At 41.8% G+C, this 21,550-nt stretch overlaps 1 protein-coding gene across 7 annotated transcripts in view; it reads left to right on the top strand.

The window, feature by feature from the left end:
• The window catches only part of KIF16B (kinesin family member 16B), a 285,684-nt gene that overhangs the window by 137,108 nt on the left and 127,026 nt on the right, over positions 1-21,550 (top strand). For all 7 annotated transcript variants that reach the window (XR_006606297.1, XM_013057083.2, XM_004754198.3 and 4 more), the window contains exons 13-17: positions 1,114-1,233; positions 2,095-2,146; positions 3,864-4,001; positions 19,769-19,851; positions 21,234-21,322. Coding sequence is in view for 6 of the 7 variants with exons in the window: in XM_013057083.2 (XP_012912537.1) it covers positions 1,114-1,233; positions 2,095-2,146; positions 3,864-4,001; positions 19,769-19,851; positions 21,234-21,322 (482 nt within the window). In the remaining variant the exon portion in view is untranslated. The remainder of the gene's footprint in view (positions 1-1,113; positions 1,234-2,094; positions 2,147-3,863; positions 4,002-19,768; positions 19,852-21,233; positions 21,323-21,550) is intronic.

Below are 21,550 nucleotides of genomic sequence, written 5' to 3'. Positions count from 1 at the left end.
GTTGGGGCTCAAGAGGAACTTAGTACAGGTGGTTTGATGTTGTCGGATTGGGGGCATATTCTAAAGGGAGTGTCAACACTAAGCATGTAGGAATTTGAGAAAGGAGCAAAGTGTAATCATGGTTTTGGGTCTGAACAATTAGAAGGCAGGTTGGCATTCACTGAAATGGTATGGCGTGTCGATTTGGGAGGCTGGGGAAGTCAAGAGTTGGTTTTTCAACGTATTCGCTTTCAGCTGCCTGTTTAGTATCCCCACAGAATACGTGAGGTAAGTGAGCGTATGTAGGCATGAGTGTGGGTTCAAGGGAGAGGACTGTCTAGAGGTTTAGATTTGAGTCATTAGCATATGGTTTGCAGGTGAAGTCCAGAGAGAGGATGTGGTCATCACGAGAGTGATGGTGGGTACTCTAGTCCCAAGGATGAAAGCCTGCATGGAGTGGGTTCCAGAGAGAGCAGGAGGGGAGGAATTGGAGAACCCACTAGCGTAGGAAAATGTTTGAAGGTGATTTCTTCCAAAGAGGCACAGAAAAATTGGTGGTAACTGGACATGCAGGACCAAGGGGGTTGGTTGGGGTGGGGGTTGGTGGCAGGAGATCTGTAGCACCTTGGTATGTGGGTGGGAATGACCTGTTAGGTAGTGGAACTTGCTGCAGGAGACAGAGACGGGGGTACTTCTGGTATAGGGGTCACTAATGCACAGGAGAGAGTTGCTCTGGGGAACATTCACAGTTTGGCCATAGTGACTGGTGAGAAGAGTCAGCAAATCAGGAGATCTCTAGACATTAAATGAAATAAAGATTCTGAAGAGGCAGAACGATTACTTTGTAGTGCAATTGTCCTAGGACCTTTCCTAAGGAAGGTAAGGTTTGAGCTTGGCTTTGAAGAGATCATACTCATCAGGCCATAAGTTTACTTCATTTTATGTTGGGTTTTTATGTGTTTCAAGTTCACTTTACCTGCCATATGCCAGGATTCCAACACGAAGGTTTTCCATTTTTCTTGCAGCTTTTTTGATGAGAAATAAAAGTGTTCATTTTAACACCCAAAGAACACCTAATAAGAAGTTCTCTTTCCTCTGAGTAACCTTTTCCTTTTCTTTCCCTCCTAACTTCAGGAACAGACTCTAGCCCTTAGGAAAGAAGGGATTGGAGTTGTTCTGGATTCTGAACTGCCCCATTTGATTGGCATTGATGATGACCTTCTGAGTACTGGAATCATCTTATATCACTTGAAGGTAGAAACTGCTTAAGTGCGACATACAATTTCGTGTTCAGTTTCCTCTTCAGACACTAGCAAGGTTTATTTAATACTCTAGGGGTGTGAACACAGCTATTACATTAGAGAAATTCCCTTTGGGAATTTTCATTAGTTCACTGGTGTTCCGTGGAATTAGAAGTTCCCATGTTTATGGAGTTCTAAAGCTAAATGAAGATCCATTCACTTTGCCTTCCACTTTGTAGAATCAGTGAGAGGAAGGTAAGGAACAAAAAGGGAGACAGACCAAGGAAGGAAATTTGCAACCGCTACATGTCGTTTTCTGGTCCCTTGGGTTAATTGTAAAGCGTGTCTCCTGCCTACATTATTGGGCCTGGTCCCAAACAGGCTGTTTGTATAAGAGAACAGAATTAACCATGTTAGTATCAGCAGTTACCTCTGTAACCTTGACTTAATATCCTTTCTCTGATCCATGACTTAAGATGAGAACAGTATTACATTTGTGCTTTGTAGCCATGAACGACCCCTGGCCCGCGGTGCAGGGGGGCAGTTGCCAGAAAGGATTAGGAACACCATCAATGGGATTACCAGCATGGACAGATTATTGATACGTGCCAACCTATGATTTTTCCTTAAGCCTCAGGGTAGGAGCCAACCCATGACTGTGCCTTAAGCCTCAGGAGCTGTGTGGCCCTTTCCTGGACAGTGTGGGGTATGGCCACGGAGCCTTAGTGAACCGTCAATGCATTGGAGGCTGTGGCCGGCCCAGGACACTGCTCAGCCTGTTGGCCACCAGCTTGCTTGGGTTTAAGTGAAAAGTAGAGAAACAGACCACTCCTCATGTTCTTCCTAATAAATTTTACTTGACTTTTCTTCCTAGGAAGGACAGACATATGTTGGTAGAGAAGATGCTTCAACAGAACAAGATATTGGTAAGAATCTTTATAATTTCCTCTTCCCAGTGATTTTTAAAAAGCATTTAATGAAGAATTTTCTTTTGAATGACATTAAAGTCATTAGGGAAAAAAAAAAACCTCTTTCTCAAATACAGTATTGATCAGTATGTGCATTTCTGTAATTTTGAACTCAATTCAAACAAGTGACACAGAACAATTAATTTAATGAATTAAGTAGAACTACACATCCCCCCCCCCATATATATTCTGTATTCTGTCACAGCTTCAAAGAGTAATTTAAATTGTGGTGGGATAGTGATGGAAATATGCCAACAAACACAGAAAGCTTTCTTTCTTTTCAGAGAAAAGAAGAAAGGTATCATCTTCTCTCTGAAGATGAGATAAAGGTATCTGTTTTTGGTATCAAACACAGATACCAAAAGGTATCAGATGCCTTCATGTGAAGGATGTAGACACTTAACTGTATAGTGGTGATGGGGAGTAGGAATACACACGTGCACATGTATGGAGGTGTGACTTGTGGGTTTCCTGAAAGTCTTTGCTGAGGCACGCAGATGACTCCTGATTCAACCCTGGAGCAGAGTGAGGTCTTGTAGGCTTTGAAAGCATAACTTAGGGACCACTGCAGTGGTGGTGGGTGGTGTGTGTGTGTGTGTGTGTGTGTGTGTGTGTGTGTGTGAAGGTGGGCATTGGCAGGGGAAGAATTCTGTCCTCTCAGCTGTTTCTAGAATTGCTGGCATTCGACTTGCTCTCCTGCCAAGTGTAAGCTATTCATCAAGCCAAAGCTAGCGTAGTTCTACATGCTGAACTGTTTGCTGCAAAACCAGGTCCCAGAAGACCTCGGCTTCAGCTGTTCTTGAGTAGAACTAGGTGTCAAGCCTCTTCTTCTGATCGTTAAGTCGTGTGTTTGACCTTTGGGGTTGCTGTAAATGATGATGAGCGATAAGAAAACATGTTTTCTGTGCACAGAAAAGTTCAGTAGTACAGCTCTGTGGGGAGCAGTGGGAGCTACTGGATTTGTGCTTCTAAGAAGCTGGCCAAGAGCTGTGCCTAAAATCGTGTAGGTTTATTTGAACAGGCATTCATATCCGTGTCTGGTCACTCAGCAAGCGAGAATAACTCAGGATAGTCCTACTAGATTAGGTACACGTTAGTAGCCTCATGCTCTGAGAGGTCAGTGGAGGTCACGTGCTCTCAGATTTGGCACAGGCTGTGGCAGTGTGCATCCCAGCACAGCTTGGAGGTTTCCTTAGGCCTGCCAAAATCCATGCCAGGCCAAGGTCACCTTTGGTTTCTGCTCCTGGAGTGCAGTGTCTGTAAGTGTGCAAGTTATAACAAGTCCTTGACCCACAGGGTTCTTTTGTTGTTTCTGTCTTACTGTGACCTTTGGGTGGCTGGTGGGGAAAATTTATTCAACATCTGAGTGACACAGTGATTTTCAAGAAGACAAATTACTCAACTCTTTTCTCTCTGAAGAGGAGATAAATTAGCATGTGAGAACTTACTTCCTTACACAGGTGATGTCCAGGTCCTTTGAGGATACCTTCAGTTCTGTCAGTTGATGCCATGAACTCTTGAAATACACTTTTCTCACCAAACATAAATGTTCATTTCACAATATTTACATGAAAGGGGAAGAGTATTCAATTATGGAGAAATACATAAAGGTTGGGAGTCATTGCACTAGATGACAAAAAAAACATCCTCTTTCTTTTATGTCTTTCCAACTTAGTTCTTCATGGCCTCGACTTGGAGAGTGAGCACTGCATCTTTGAAAATGTTGGGGGAACGGTGACTCTGATACCCCTGAGCGGGTCTCAGTGCTCCGTAAATGGTGTTCAGATCATGGAGGCCACACACCTAAATCAAGGTATCTGGTTTTTTGGTTTTCAGAGTTCTGTGCATATGTCATTGCTCTAGAATGAGTTGGCTACGTAATGGGGGCACTTGTGCATCTTGGAATTAATTGCTGATCAGTTATAAAAAAGATGAAAACTGTTTGCTTCATTATGCTGTTTCCTGTTTTGCTGGGGGACTTCTTTCTAATTCCAATTATCTTATTGAATTAAACATGTACATAGTTGTCTTAAAAGTTACCACTGTTACAGAAATATGACTTGAAAGGATTTTTTTTTAAGTTAAAAAAGCACCTTTAAATGCAAAAACCTTAACACTGTGCCTGATGTTAATAACTTTATTTATTACCCTATTTATATTCTTTTGTGAATAGCTGTAATTATAACATACATACAGGATCTGGTATCATGTCTTTTTTTGTTCTTTTGAAATTAATTTCAGTTTTATAGAAAATCTGCAGGTGTGGTACAAGGAACTTTTTAATTTCAAAAGCATTTGAAAGTTGATTGCTAACACCGTGCCCTGCCATCCCTGAATACTTTTGTTTTCATTTCCCTTAAACAATAGCATTCTCCTTTGTAATTACAATATAAACATCCAAATTAAGAAAATAACCCCGGTATACTCCTGCCATCTGATTCTTAGACACCCTTTGAGTTGTCGTCCTTTGTCCAGCAATGTCCGATGTGGGTCCAGGATTCAGTCTGGCATCATATGTTGTATTTGATTGCCACACCTTTCTTGTCTCTTTCAGTCTAGAAGAGTCCCTTTGCTTTTCTCTGACTTGTAGGACTTTGGCAGGTGAAATATGTTGTAAAATGTCCCTTTGCATTAACGTGGCATCTGTCCAATGCTTCCTCAAGGTGACACTTAATACTGTGCATTCTTGACAGGAATATCAGAGAAGTGATGCCCTGTTTTTCTCACATTGTTACTGAGTAGTTACTCACTTTGGTCATTTGATTAAAATGGAGCTTGCCAGTCTTCTTCACTGTGAAGCTCTCCTTTAGGACCTTCTTTTTATTAAGAAAGATATTGGGAAGGATATCGACATCATAAACATTCCATTCTTTATCATACTTTCACCCACTGGTTTTAGAATCCACGGATTTTGAGGGTTGTTGGTGGTTTTTCAGATGGTTGCCAATTGGTAATTTTTCTTCCTTCTATATTTATTAGTTGGATTTTTACTGTAAAAAAGAGCTTTCTCTTCTTGCCATTTATTTATTTAAATCAACAGGGTCACATGGCTTGCTATATTGCTTGGTAGGTTTTGGTCTAGTTCCATCATTATTTATTTTGATACCCAAATTGTCCCAGATTTGATGAATGGGAATCCCTCCAAGCTCACTTCTGTGTCCCTATGGCTTGTCCCAATCATCTGTGAGCCCTTCCTGACTTTCTGACACAGTAGGATATTCCAGGCTTATCTTCATGCTTTCCTGGAATCAGCCAGTTTTCCAAGGAGCCTTGGTTCATTTCAGTGGAGAGTGGGATTTAGAAACTAAGATCTAGGCACTTGGTGTGCTCCTGGCTGTTGTAGTGTTCCTGTTCCCAGGTTCTGTTGGCCAACAGAGTTAGGGGAAGTGTGGGTCTCTGTGTGTCTGTATAACACATACAACTATATTTATGTCTATCAATTTCAGTATTTCAGTACCTATTACGGCTGACCAGGCGTTCATTCCAGTACCTCTAATTCCAACCCAATGCATTCTTTCTAGTTTTTTCCTTTTTCCTATTTGTAGCTCTCGTTCCTGCTAGTGATGAACCTGACTTCCATTATGTAACCAGTGTTCTGTCACTTCTGTCCCCTCCTCATTCAGGGACCCTCTTCTTTCTGCTCAGGCTGTGATATCCCATGCTGGGGCAACAGTGTCCTCACTCTTTCCTCCCATTTCCTTGCTCATGCCTACTTTGCTCAACCCTGCCTAATGGCTTTTATACTGAATCATGTAAGAAGGAAGGAAAGAAAGAAGTTGACATATCTTGAGCCCTTTCTTGGTATATTATACATAATCTCTATAATAACAGTTTTTCATGGTTATGTACCATAATGTATCTGCTGTGACATAGAAATTGGGCAGATGGAGGAAACTGGACAGATGGAAAGCATATAGTTCATTGGTGCTAGCAAAGTCATGGGCAGAATTAGTTGCAAGGAGTTATCTCAGAAATGAAGGGCATGTAACTTGGACTAGGATGATCACGTTTTTTAGGAGGAGTATAGAATCCATTGAAGACATTCTAAAAAAAAACCAAAAACACCACCCATGCACCCACCACCGACTCATCCACACATCCACTGATCTCCACCTGTTCTTGTACTCTTATTATGTTTTAGTCTTAGGGTAAGCTGAACTTGGGAAACATTTAAGTGCCTTGGAGCTGGCCAGGAATGTCAGAGTTCAGCAGTACCGGGTGAGTAGCCCAAACCAGGGACACAGTGAGTGCCCAATGACAGTTACCAAAGCATTTTTTTTTCCTGCATTTTTGCAACCCAGACAAGGACTCTGTCAGTATGGGATGGGAGTAGCTGGTTCTTGCCAGACAGCAGAGTAATAGTCATGGTAAGAGCCCAGAAAGTGACTGTAATTGAGTGGTAGACAGGAGGTCAGTATATAGGACTTTTCAGTGGTCATGTCTGCTTGTGAATACATAGACCAGACCACCTGTTCGTTCCCTCTTAGGACCTCAGGTGGAGGTCCTGCTGCCATTCTCTAGGCAGCAGGGGAGGTGAGAGACGTGTCCCCTTGTCCAGTAAAGATCTCTGCATGCAGAGAAGGTTGACCTTATTATGATCACTCTGTGTTGTTACGAGGGACTTGTATTGGTTTTCAGTATCATTGTTAAGGTATGGGTAGAACTTTGGAATTCATTTTGATAGATTTAATTGTTTACTCCATCTGGGGTTGACCTAATTTAGTTTTTTTCCATATTGGCGTATCATTTATTAGAACTTTACCCTATCCTATATTGACCTCTCTTTTCAAGAAACTTACTTTATCAGAAATGAATGCTGAGACATAGCATCATGTCTATTTCTTGGCTTTCCACTTTGTTCCAGTGCTCTGTTTTTCTGCTTTTGTACCAGTATCACACAATTTTAATGCTTGTTGTTTTATAATATGCTTTTATTTGTATTCTTATCTGTGTGTTTTTTTTTGCTATCCATGCCTATTATTTTTTTTAAAGAAATTTTTAGAATCTTTTTATTTTTGTGCTAACATATCTTTTCAAAAGTTGGGTTTTAATTTCATGTGAATTGTTCACATTATAACAAATACATTTCCATCTTGGGATTTCTATTTATTTGATACATCTCTTTTATTTGAATTTTCATCAATTTCTTCCAGTGAAACTTTGGAAGTTTTTAATATGTGTTCTTATTGAACTGTGTTTATTCACACCTACAAAGTTTTCTCCACATAGCTGTATACTTTAACTGGTTAAAAATGGGGAGGAAAAATCTTTTCATTTCTGTAATAATCTATTTTGGGAATAGTATTGAAGATTTTTGAGAGCCTTTAGGGATATCGATTTAAAACCATACAGGGAAAGTGAGGCTCAGTCTATTCAGAGACCTCACTCTAGGACTTCTGTGTCTTGGGCATTGTTCCCCCAGATACCTCAAGTGCAGCCTGGGGTGTCTGTGGAGCCCCACAGAGGAAGGGATAGAGAATGGGTTATGGTTGGGATTATAACTGGGGGCATTGATTAGCTAAGCCGTGCGTGAATCCCAGATAGCCCACAAAGGTCAATGTTCTGCTGGGTCCACCCAGCTTTGTTGCCTGGCCCTCCACCTGTTTCCTCCTGTGCTTTCCCTGCTCTACCCACGACAGTCTGGAGCTTCTGGAGTTCACACCATTCACAGTCCTGGCCGCTGAGAAGGCTGAGGGGATGACCATGACCACCGCTTCTGCCATTCATGGGTTTAACAGTCTCCTCTGGATCCGCCAGGAAGCTAACTTTTATGTGTAATGGTGTTTCTGGGAGAAAAATCAGTCTTGAGTTCCAAACAACACACTGAAAAAGGAACTTTTAGAGCCCTTACTGTTTATCAGGGGAACTGCCTAGAACTTACTATTTAATATTGGGATTATCTTCTCTACCCTTTGTCCCTTATCCCCCCCCAAAGAAAAGATTATTAGCTTGTTTATTTAGTTCAAAGAATTTATGTATTATTCCTTTGTCATCTGCTTATGTAGCTATGATTATGTCTCTAATTCTCTTGTGGATTGAAGCACAGTAGGTATATAATAAATGTATTTCCTGTATGGTATTTTTATCAAGTATTTTTTTATCTTAATTTTTTATCTTAACTGAAAGCCCATTTAAAAAGTATGCTTGTTTAGGTTAGTGATGATTGAAATGAAATTTTTGAGTTGTCCTAAGAAAGTAGTAGTGCTAATTGACATTTAAGGTTAATGGTCAAAATTTTCTTTTCCTGGGCTATCTTAATTGCTTTATTACCACGGTGCCATGATTTTGGCTTGAGTTCCTCTGGTGCTCTGCTGTGCTACAGACATAAAAATGCTATGTTCCAAAGTCTTAAAACACCTGTGCACTGTGTAAAAATGTCATTAACAAGTCTTAGGGTAGTGAAATGCAAGATGACTTTGTGTTTCAAGAAATTACATGAAAAAAGCAAGACAATACCTTTTTAAAAAATGCACATACTTTAAGACTAGAAGATTCCAGCAAGTGAAGAACATGTCTAATCCTTCAAAAATTAGGGGTTAGACTTCTCTACTTAACATTTCTTTAGAGAGAGAGAGAGACAGTGTGTGTGCACACCAGAGGGGTTAGGGGCAAAGACAGAGGGAGATGGGGAGAAGCTTAAGCAGACTCCTGCTGAGCACAGAGCCTAACACAGGGTTCAGTCTCACAACCCTGAAATCAAAACATGAGTCAAAATCAAGATTTGGATGCTTAACTGGCTAAGCACCCAGGGGCCCCAACAATTCTTAATTTTTGAGGATTATTAAAATGAGAACTGGAACATATTTTAAAGACACAAAGTATATATTATATTGATTTTGGTTATGAAAATATTTAATAAAAATAAAAAGAGGTGAATGGCACTAACACATGCTTACTTTAGAATGGTGTTAACCTCTGGAGAAGAAGGGAGAGTTTTTGATGGCAGACTACAAAAGAATTTTCAGCTATAGTTACAAGATTTTTTTTTTTTTAATTTTTAGAGTAATAACGTATGAACAGGTGAGGGGGATGTAGAGGGGAGGAGAGAGAGAAAGACATACAGACAGACGGTATTTTTTTTTCCTTTAAAGATTTTATTTATTTATTCGACAGAGAGAGATCACAAATAGGCAGAGTTAGGCAGAGAGAGAGAGAGAGAGGAGGAAGCAGACTCCCTGCCAGCAGAGAGCCTGATGAGGGACTCGATCCCAGGACACTGAGAACACAACCTGACCCGAAGGCAGAAGCTTAACCCACTGAGCCACCCAGGTGCCCCAGACAGACAGTCTTAAGCAGGCTCCATGCTCAGTAAGTAAATAACATGTCTAATCCTCTGCTCAGTGCAGAGCCTGATGTGGGTCTTGATCCCACGACCCTGAGATCATGACCAGAGGTGAAATTAAGAATTGGATGCTTGAATGACAGATTAATCAAATGTAAGATTTGATTTTTTTTAACGTAAAAAGCAAGACCACTGTGAAAAAGAGAAGAATATGGACTTCATTAAAAATATAGTAATAATTGGGTGGGCGCCTGGGTGGCTCAGTGGGTTAAAGTCTCTGCCTTCAGCTCGGGTCATGATCCCAGGGTCCTGGGATCGAGCCCTATATTGGGCTCTCTGCTCAACAGGGAGCCTGCTTCCTCCTCCTCTCTCTCTCTCTCTGCCTGCCTCTCTGCCTACTTGTGATCTCTGTCTGTCAAATAAATAAATAAAATCTTAAAAAAAATATATATATAGTAATAATTGGGAAACAGAATTAAGCATGGCAGTATATTCATACTCCAAAAATGACCTTGGCTTTTGCCCATGAAGCAGTTTAAGGAAAAGTATCAAGAACAGAGAATTCAGATGGATGTTAACCCAAATCACAATGATCTGACTGTAGTAACTCTACATTTGACTGGATTCTGGCTTTAACCTGTACTACCAACAGCTTCCTGTCTTTTCCCTGCCAGTTTCCAGTATTTGCTGATATTTGGTATTTAAACATCTCTTTTCATTAGCAAATTACTTTGTTTGGAAATGTGTTCGTTAGGCTGTCCCATTGAAAAGCACAGGTAGTAATTACCACTTCCTTATCTAGATCGCTTAAGATACTTGTGAATGTCAGCTAATAGGAGATTTACCTACATATAGAAGATTTTCACCATCACAGGGAAATTTTTTACCTGCATCTGCGAACAGCCTTACTTCTTTCAGATTGTATAAACAGTACTTCCCCTGCCTTAAATTACAGGAGTGTTTCCATATGATAACATCAGTAAAATAAAAAACCTTTGCCAGTACTGAGAGAATGAACTGTAATGACATATATAACATATGTTGCTGTAAGCCTGGTGTATGAAGCTTCTCTCCTTCTATTCTCTGAGTTCTTCCAGAAACCGTGCGTGGCTGTTGTAGCATTGCGTCTGCCTGTGCTCTTCAGTTGCCATGTTCTCTGGTGCTTGGCTTCCCTTACTCCCATGGTGCCACAGAATGATTGCACTGAATGATTTCATAGAATAATCGCATAGTGTGATTTGGTAGAAAGAGAGGCAATTGCTAGAGAAGAAAGCATGAATTTGACCAAGGTGTTTAAGGCCATAGGTCTTGAGCTGTTCTTGGTAAAGTTTTAGACCTTAGATTTTTCTTCTTCATTGTCTTCTTTTCCTCCGCTCCCAATATGCTTACTATGAAATGGTGCAAAAATCAAGTGAGTTACAATTCAAAAAGTAGTTGAGCATTTTCTGTGCAATTCTAGGACCTATTCTCTCATGTTAATTATTCTTATTTTTGTCTTTTTCCTGTAAAATGTTATTTTACAGCTGGTAGTTGTTAAACGAGGTAATCAGTTTTCCTATTCATATCAGTGGACTCCCTTGGTCGTCTTGCGAGTTTGTCAGAGCCGTTGAATGTTCATCTTTCTTTTTCCACATGCTGCAAAAACTGCATCTGGGGACTTTACACCTAGGTGCATCTGAATGTGTTATGCTTCAGTGCCAAAATATATTTGCATCTATTCAGGCACTCAGAAAGAGGGAACAGGTGACTGTCTGGGGAGTGGAGCTGAGAAGGCTTTGATAAAATTTTCATTTGCTTTAGGGCTGCTGTGAGTTGTTCAGTGGCAAATTAAAAAAAAGAATTTTAGTGGAACCAGCAAGGGAAATGGATCTTCCAGCAGTTTAGCCAAGGCATGTAATGAACAAGAGTCCTTTTGAACACTACAGGCAGTCGGCAGATTTCGGTGGCTGGCCTCCCATTGAACTCACCTCTACTTGCTTATAAGCCCTTAAGATCATTAGATTTTTCCCTCACTTCAGTTTTTCACGAGTTGTACAGGTGATGCTGATGAATATTTAATGGGAGTTCTGCTCACCCAAACCAATCACATTGAAGGTGGTTTTTTGGTGCCCAGATGTTGGTGTACACAATATCCAAATGTCAGTCTCTTTAAAGTCTTCTTCTCTTATTTGCTTCATCTTCTCTTATTAGATCAACACATCTATTTTTCATAATCTCTCTGTTCCTTTTTAGATGTTAAAACTTTGAACTTCACATCCCATAGGGAGGCTTGACACTGTGCCTTGGCATGGGTTTCTTGGCATTTACCCATTTTGGATCTTGGATCTTTGGATTTTCTTGAATCTGTAGGTTCATGTCTTTCTCCAGATTTGGGAATTTTTCAGACATTCTTTGTCTAAATATTTTGTTCTGCTCTGTTTTCTTCCTTCTCTTATTCTGGGGTTCCAGTTATGTGACTGATAAGTATTTCAGTATTGTTTCCACAGGTCCCCGAGGCTCTCTTTACTTATTTTTACCCGTTGGTAAACTTTTTTCTTTTTGCTTTTCAGATTAGGTCATTTCATTTGGTCTGTCTTCAAGTTTATGGACTCTTTCTCCGTCCTCTCCACCCTTCTACTGAGCCTATCCAATTTTGCTTGTTGTATTTTTTTTAGTTGTAATAATCGATTGCTTTTTATATCATTTATTTCTTGGTTAAAACATTTTACCTTTCAAGATTATTCTGCGTTTGAATATTTTTATAATAGCTGATTTAACATCTTTATCAAATATGTCCAACATCTCTGTGATCTCCACATAACATCTCTTGATTTTTTTTTTTTTTTTTTTTTTTTTTTTTTGCCATGCACATCGAGATTTTCCCAGTTCTTCATATGCTGAGTAATACTAGATTGCATCCTGGACATTTCTGATATTTTGTTATGAGACTCTGAGTCCTGTTGAAAACCTCTGGGAAACATTGATTTTGCTTTGTTTTGTTTTAGCAGACAGTGGACCTGGTTGGATTCAGACTATAAATTAGAATTAGCCTCCGTGGGCTGTGGTTCTGGCTTCAGTGCCAGTTCAGTTTTCAAAGGCTTTGTGCTATTCTGGTCTGCCCCATGTGTGTGCTACCCAAGAGTCAGTCTGGGACCCGAGCAGTGGTTTGTATCTTAGGTCAGTTCTTGAAGTCTTTGTGTGCTATTGAAGGTCAAATCTAAATGCTTCAATTCATAAACAATTCTGTGAGGTTGATTTCTTCAACTTATCCTTCTTTGTCAACACTGAAGAGTCTTTCCTTTTCTGTCATCTGGCTAGAAATCTGAACCTGTCTAGTCCTCTTTCATGTTTCATGTTCTTCCTGCTCTTGTGCCCAAGTGGAAGTCAGTGGGCAGAGAGAGGAAGAAGCAACAAGGGTTTGCCCCACCCTCTAATTGGAGAGAGATTTCCCCCTTCCTTGTAAGTTTAGGCATCCCTCCAACCCCCACTATGTTGCTGTCAGGGAACCCTCTTGCTCCTCCTCCAACCTTCACTAGAAGGCATCTCCTGGAGTTCTCATTTGTGCTGATGTCAGCTTTTTTATTTCCTCCCAGCTAAGCTGGGGAACACTGGAGGGGGAAAGTGGTAAATTCCCCTTGCCCCAACCAGTGCTTCAGATCCCTGTCTTCTTCAGCCTGCCTACTACTCAGGGCCCTCAACCAGCTGCAGCCTGTATTCTCTTCACACTCTAGTGGCTTCCAGTGGGAGAGACAGGGCAGGGAGTGCTTATTCCATCTGGTGCAGAACTGAAACCCCTCTGCTGATGTGCTGTAGACTGCCAAAAAAGGAGAAACTTACCCAAAGCTGAATTCTGAAGTGGATGAGGTATCTTGTCATAATGGCCTGTGGTGGAGAAGTGACATACATGTGACGTAGACATACTTGACCAAAGTGCATAGTGAAGAAATGTCTGAAGCCTGGAAGGTAGGTGAGGTGGACGGGGCAGTGGGGGCCAGGGCTGCTGAGTCATTCATAGTGGGTGTGTAGTAGGACCTGGGAACCACAGACTGGACACTGTGCGGTAGGCGCACAATGTGGTTGCTGAAGTGAAGGACGGTGCAGTGTGTATGTAGCCCAAGGGAGCTTGGAGATGGGCAGTAACAAAAGGGACAAATGGAGGTAAGAGACCATTATTGCTTAGAGAGAAGGGAAATGTTTTGGAAGAACTGTTTTGGAAGGAACAATAAAATATTGACAGCTTGGAGTGTGTAGGAGGCTAGAACTGAATAGTTGAGCTTGTTACTAACAGAATAAGTGGAGTTGTTGGTAACAAAGACTATGAAACAAAGTAAAGTTACTAATAGCTTGACCACTTAGTATAATGCCTTCCATTCAGTACCTTAGAATTTGCCATTTTATGATCTACTGTCTGGAATCACCCTCTACTTATTTCATACACTTTCTGCATTTTCTTTCAGAAGGATGAGACTTGTTCCATATACTCTTTTTTATTTCCCCTGAGGCTTTCAGAAGAAAAAAATTCCGTTCCCATGTATGCCACCCCCACCCCCATCCTAACATTTATTGGGGGATGGGACTAGAGCATCTTAGAATTTTCCACAGCTCCAGGTTCAGCACGTGCACACAGTTGGGCAAATAATTCTTGATGGATTATTTGGCTGGAAACCTCAATAACAAAGACTGAAAATCGATTTACTTTCTTTTCCAGAGTCTCACAATCCAGGTTTGCAATTTTTACTTTACCAAGAGTAAACAAGAGTTTAAGTGATTTATCTAAAACAGGAAATTGTAAATCCATATTTGAATTACAAATGCTGAAAGGGACGGGACTGGGCCAATGTGGCTTTTTGGGAAGGTATCATGTGTATTTATATCCTTCACAAACACCAGCAGAGGACCTGAGGGCGTGCTTTGACACTGACGTCTGCTACCCTTGATGCTGAGTGCCTGTCACTCTTCCAAGCCAGCTGTGAACCCCAAGCCATGTGTCCTGTTTGAATTCATTAGTATTCATATGAAATTTTCTTACCACAAGTACCATGTCAGATCTTAATCTTCCCCATCTCTCTGCCCAAAGCCATTTTGAGTTAGAGAAAAATTACTATAAGTCAGGTGTCTGAAATAATAACACCAATGTCATAAGAGTCCAAGGCCTTTGAGCATATTAAGTAATGTGTTCTCAAGGTCTGGCATGTATTAGTGGAAATTAGTCCTTCTCTTTATCGGGTCCTCCGATGGTGCCATCATCATAGCTTATTTTAATACAAGTATTTTGCAGATGTTTTAAATCCAAAGGAAAATTATCCCTTATAAGCACATTTTAAGAACTTCACCCATCCTGGGTGCCTGGGTGGCTCAGTGGGCTAAAGCCTCTGCCTTGGGCTCAGGTCATGATCCCAGGGTCCTGGGATTGAGCCCCACATCAGGCTCTCTGCTCCGTGGGGAGCCTGCTTCCTCCTCTCTCTCTCTGCCTGCCTCTCTGCCTACTTGTGATCTCTGTCTGTCAAATAAATAAATAACATCTTAAAAAAAAGATTAAAAAAAAAAAAAACTTCACCCATCTTGCTTCACCCCAACCTACATCTCAGTACCATTCTAGAAAATTATGTTCCCAGGCAGAGCTTCGCTTTTCTGGTGATTATACCCAAAATGAAAACCTCTCTCACCAGGCATGCTTTAATAGTGTGTTGTAGCCTGTCTGTATGTATGGGGGGTGGGATGGGGCTTTCTAAAGTGATTAAATTCAGAATTTAGAGCTTGAAGCAGAATGTCACAAGGCCCCGTATTTTCCAGCCTCTAAACTCATATCACATTGGACCATTCACTTTTGGGAATACAGTTTTCTTATAGGTTTCCGTTAATTATAACCCAGAATTAATTAATTTGTACACTGTCACCTCAGAAATATTCATATGACAGCATTTAATAGGAAAAAAAAGAGTTGATTTACTTGTGCAGTTAGCAGAATTAGAAAATCTCACATAAAATTTGAGGAGGGTAATTAATAGTGACATTAATGATTTTTGTCACTATACTCCTTGGAAATCCCTAGAAATGTTTACATGTTTAGTTTCATTTTCAGTGTACTGAAATACTGAAGCAGAAAATCTATGAAATCAGCATCCAGTGGTTTCATTCACGGAGATTTAAGTGACTTTTTGTGGGGGGGGGGTTGTTAACAAGTGCCTCTGAGTCCTCTTTTACAATGTCATTTCCTTTCCATTTCCTTTAAAGACCATCTGGAATTTGTCTACCTTGTGGTATTTAACAGGCTCTGAGATAATCTCAGAGAAGCTGTCATATATTTCAAGGAGGCTTAGATATGCTCCGAAAATTACAAACTAAGTGCATCAGAAAAGTCCATCTGCTGTGATTAATCATGTTAACCTCAGATCAAGGAGTAGTTCATAGTTAAAGAGAGTTTAAGATCTGAAGGAGCCTTAGAAAGTATCCAGTTTGATGACTAGAAAAGGAACTGAATTCTGGAGAGGTTAAGCTTAGCTTGCCCTTGGCCATATCAAAAGTTTGGGGCAAGGCATACGTTCTGGGTCTCATCCTTACACACAAGTGTTAGGTAGCTATGTACACTTACGTATGTTCATGTGTGTATATATGTTTTATATATATTTGTATTTTATATGTACATTTATGTTTTATATGTATTTATATGTATTTGAGAGTAAGTAGGTCTGTAGGTAAGTTGGTAGACAGACCGAGAGATTGATAGATGTCCCAGGTTTTTCTTCTAGAGCTTCATATTTCCACCTGCCAAAAGCGTCTCAGATTTATTATGTGTAAAACCAAGCTCACGATTTCTTTCCCACCCCAATGTCCGTCCTTTTCCAGTGTTCTTAATCTGTGTGAACAGTGCCCTGTCCAACCTTATTCAAAGCCAAAACGCAGGAGCATCTCCTTCACCTCCCTTGTCCCCATATGTAGCCCATCATGGAGTCCTCTTAATCCTGTCCCCAAATGTCTTCCTGGCTTGTTTATTTTCCTCCTTCCCTCCTCTCCAGTCCAGTGCTGAACCGCTGTTGCCTTTGACCTGGACACTTGCAGTTGCCTCCTACCTTGTTTATCTTCATCTATTCCTGCCCGCTTTGCTTCCTTCTTTTTTTTTTTTTTTTTTAAGATTTTTATTTATTTGACAGACAGAGATCACAAGTAGGCAGAGAGGCAGGCAAAGAGAGAGGAAGGGAAGCAGGCTCCCTGCTGAGCAGAGAGCCTGATGTGGGGCTCGATCCCAGGACTCTGGGATCATGACCCGAGCCGAAGGCAGAGGCTTTAACCCACTGAGCCACCCAGGTGCCCCTGGTTCCTTCTTTAAACAGTTGAAGGAATGAACTTTCTGCCCAGACTCTCCTTTGCTCTCCTCTAATCATGTAATGCTGCTGCACAAAGCCCTTCACTGTCTTCCTCTGAAGCTACATGAAATAAAAGTTGCTTCACTGTATCTTGAAAAAGTCTATGTAGTCTGTTCCCTTAAGCTTCATCATGTGTACTGTTCTTCCCTGTTTCCTCTGCTGTAAGTATTTAACTGTCTTCACCGCCACCACCACTGCCTTCATCTTTAACTCCTGGAGGACCTTTACATAGCGCCCTCCCTTGCTCCTCCTGCTTCATCCTCAGAGCTTGTCTTGGGCACCACTTCCCACCTCCCTCAGGGCCTCTGTCCCTAATCTCCACTATAATCAGCCTTCTTATGGCAGGGGATCTTTCATTCAGTTGTAGCTTTGCATCTGATTGTGGAGTGTTTTTTTTTGTTTGTTTGTTTTTTTGTTATTCACCTCTCCCTCCTACAAGGGCAAGGCATGTGTATGACTCTGTAGCATGTGGTCTGGTTCTTGAGGTGCTTGTTGAATGAATGAAGGAATTAACAGCAGCATAAGGTAAAAATGAAGCAAATGTTTTAAGTCACTAGGTTTGTTATGTAAAGGAATCTAATGAAATAGAAGCCAGCCTTAACAGAACCTCTTCTTATATGCCAGGCAGTTTGTGTACCTTATTTAAATGGAAACAAGGAATGGTCATAGGTAGTTTTGTTTTCTTTTATAACTCTTAGAGGGATTTTTATATATATTTCATGGAAATACATGGGTGGCAAGATTATTTTCAGTGATTTAATATGATATGAAATATGTCTCTGAAATCCCATTCTCTTTTTCCATTAACATATTTTAGCAATTTTCAACCTGCATGGCTAGGCATTTGATTAAAAGGAAAAAAAAAGAATTGGATTAAATGTAATTAACACACTGAATGTGATTGCCTTATTAATCTCTAATTTCACTTTGAGAGCATTAAATATACGTATATCCTAGACATGGCTGCTTAACTTTTGACTTCTTTGTATGCCACCCCTTTTTGAGCCGTGGTCATGAGAGGCATGGAAAGCACCTTTCTTAATTACAGCCGTGGTGCCTTTCCATAATTGGAAAATATACGAATGCAGTTTTACATGAGGGGGGATACATAGATTGTAAATTGGTTAGTATGCACTGCTGTCCATCTAAGTCTCCTGAAAGCTGTGTTCTTCTTTCCATATTGACTCCATTTCCACTGAATGATGACAACCACCACAACCGACCCTTCATTTGCTCCCTGGGGTTATGATCTAAACCCCTTCGGTTTCAGCCATGTTGAATTTGAAATTCTTTTGAAAACATGAAGGCATATATTGAGTAGGCAGGTGGATTACTGGTCTGAAGCCCTAAAGTAGCTCCCTACAGCTACGATATTACTTGCAATGTCCAGGTGGAAATAGTAGCCAAGGGCAGAGGTTGATGATACCTGTGGTCACCAAGAGGTGACGACAGGTATCAAGAGGTCACCAAGAGGTCACATGTCTAAAGCAGCTTAGGCGTTTTTGCCAAGGGGCAATAAGATCTACTGTACCATACCTTCTAAGTTTCAAAAAGAAATCAGAAACTCAGAGCTTTATGTGAAAACTGCAGATTTTTGCCAGTTGGCAGCTAGTAATTTCAGTTTTTAAAAGTTTCATGGGGTACACAAAACATCTATGAGCTGGAGATTTTCTCTGGCTATCATTTTGTAACTTTTGGTGCATGTTCCCCATCTCTCCAGGTCCTCGCGGTATGTTTCTCCGTCATCTGTCCAGTATCTATTCTTGCTGCTATTTCTGATGCCCTGCGTTTTGGGTGGACTTGACTCCCTCCTCTCCTGAAACATGACAGGGCTGTTCTCCTGCTAAGGCTTAGCCCTTCCCCATGGTTACCCCAAACTGGAACCATCTTCCCTGTCCTCTCGCTGCCATGTGAGACCCAGCTTTGCTGTGTCCCCACCTATGTCAGCCTTGCGTGTGTCACTCAGATGCTCAACACCTCTGCCATCTTGTGTGGTTCACTTCAGTGCAGGTGTGTCCTGTCTTACAAATAAGTTGCATTCTTTTTCTGGGCAAAGCCTGATCATGGGGCTGTCTTTCTGAGGTGTGGTAGACTCTCGGATAGGGTTGGGACCAGAGAACGCAGTGAATCTCTTCTGGAACATCGCTTCCCTTACTTAGGTGCCTCCAGTGACTAGGAGCTCACTGCCTTGCACGGCAGCCGGGCCAGCTCTGAACAGTTCTTAGCCATAGAGAGTGTTTGTTTGATTATTTGCTTAATCATGCTGAAATGTGCCCTCCACCTAACATTTTTGTTACCTTTGTTTTTTACATTGAATTCTTTTACCTCTTCTGCATTTTCCAAACAAGGAAGACCCTGGTCAGTCAAAGGGAGCCTTCCTCATATGTCTGATGTGGCCATCTAAATTTTAAGAGGCTTTTAACAAGAAGCAGTGTTTCCACATGGAAATAGACCCTACGTGTACACAAGTTCTTTCCTGTTACGTTCTGAAGTTGATTTTAGTAGTGGTTCCTGGACTCCACCGATTTTGCCATGTTTTCCTTTGAAAGCACTTTCCTTTGGGATCTCTTCTTTTGTTGGCATTAATAAAGATTTCCCAAGTTTGAGACCATATGATTTGCTTGGTAGTACAGCATCACTTTGCAGGATGTATTTCTTTTTTTCTTCTCAAAATCAAGAGTATAATTATCTGGATATTAAGTTTTAAATCTTGTAATATAATGCTGGAATCCATTACTTCTGTCTTGGTAACATAAGTATTGTGACACTTGGCTGTAAAAATAAGAATATTTGCAGATTTAAAATTGGCTTATATAAGCAGACTTTGGAGACTAAGGCTTTCCCTTATTATTACTGTTTTATAGCACACTGGAAATTACATTTCAACTGTAAAATTCCACAATATGATGTTGTCAACCAACCAATTTGCTTACTTGTGTTTTTGTATGTTCTTAGGTGCTGTGATACTATTGGGAAGAACCAATATGTTTCGCTTTAACCACCCTAAGGAGGCTGCCAAGCTCAGGGAGAAGAGGAAGGTAGGGAACCTAAAATCTCCAGGAGCCAACTCTGATCCTGGTGGGGCTGGGGCTTGATTTTGATTTTCCGGAATCTGGAACCGGAAAAGTCGTTCTGTAGCATGCACTGATTTTAGGGAGCTGTTGCTCATTGGCTGATTGGCTGATTGAGTAGGACAGCAAGCTGGTGAAGTCCAGAGCAGGAGAAATGGCTCCTTCTAGACCCTTCTCTTCACCCCTCCAGCCCCCAAAAGAGCTAGGCATTGTTTTTGCATTACGTAGAGAGTGACTTCCACATGTGAGGATCTGTTTTAGGAGTTAACCTTATTTTCAACCACAGCGAATTGGACTTTTGGTTGGGGTGTGAATCAGAGAGGGGGTGTGTTTAAGACAGCTGTTGGATAGACACATCCGAAGAGCACTTGAAGTCTTGGGCAGGGGAGTTGAGTGGAGGACCTGAGAGAGAGGGGGAGATGAGAGAGAAATCTGTATGGGGACACTGTACTGTCCTCAGGCCGAGGAAAGTAGAGAGGACAGCTAACGTTTCTAGGAGCCAGGCACTGTATGAAACTTCTACACGTATTGCACTGCTTTATCTGCCCAGTGGCTATTCCTATCCCCATGTCACAGATGATCAAGATAAGCAACTGAGACTCACTTGTTCCCTCACCAGCAAGTGGTGAACCTGTGCTGCAGCCCTGACCTGCTGACCTTTAGTGTTTGCCCTTTACCCCGAGTCATATAGCCCCCTGCATGTCTACCGCCTTTCGTGAGGGCTGCCCGAGGGCGCCAGTGCCTTCAATGGGAAATAAGAAAGCTGCAAACCCCAGCCTTCTCTGGGGCTGCCAGTGAAGCCTCTTATCTGTTCTGGCCCAGGGTCTCCTTGAAGGGTCCCCTTTGGTTCACAGTTGCAGAGGGCAAGAGGGAGGAAAATATATTTGCCAGTACCTTTCCTCGGAAGCAAACAGGTTAAGCTCTTCCTTTTTGGGTCTCCCTCGACCTCCTCACCTTTCTCCCTCAGTTCATGTAGTGAGTGCTGCTGAGAACAGGACAGGGCTCCTGCCAGCAACGAGGGTGACCCTTCCCGCCACTTCCATGTGGTGTGGTCGTGGAGAGCCCCATGGTGGTAAAGGTCCTGGCTAGCTTCGCCAGTCTGGACGTGTAGAGGCCCCGGGGGCCCTGCTGGGCTTAGCCGGGGCTTGGGTCTGAGTGGCATCCATCGCCCGGCTGTCCGTGATGTGCCGTCCTGGGATAGACCAGTTACGGTGCATGCTAATGGAGGGTGGGGGGTGGGTGGGTGTGTGTGCACCTCATTGCTTCTCACCAGGTGAAAGCAGCGAGTCCAGGGCGCTGGCCCTCTCTTCCCCGCTGAGGTAACCGCTCTGCCCTGTGTCTGCTCTTAGAGTGGCCTTCTGTCCTCCTTCAGCTTGTCCATGACTGACCTCTCCAAGTCCTGTGAGAACCTGTCCGCGGTCATGTTGTACAACCCGGGGTAAGTGAACGGCAGCGCCTCCTTCCCTGTGACTGTCACTGGTGTGTTTATTGTGCCAGCCCCACTCGAGTCACTCAATAAAAGTGAGGCTACTGCAGTCGCACCTCCATAGCAGATCAGCCTTTGTCATTTTCCATGTCACTCGCCAGCGCTTGCTCTGTACGTACATAATTGTACTTCACTGTAATCACGACATAAATGGGATTGTGTATTCGGATTTTTTGCTTC

Source organism: Mustela putorius, unplaced genomic scaffold, assembly GCF_011764305.1.
Source record: "Mustela putorius furo isolate JIRA1106 unplaced genomic scaffold, ASM1176430v1.1 tig00000253_pilon_pilon_pilon, whole genome shotgun sequence".
Lineage (NCBI taxonomy): Eukaryota > Metazoa > Chordata > Mammalia > Carnivora > Mustelidae > Mustela > Mustela putorius.
This window is presented reverse-complemented; position numbering and strand designations above follow the sequence as displayed.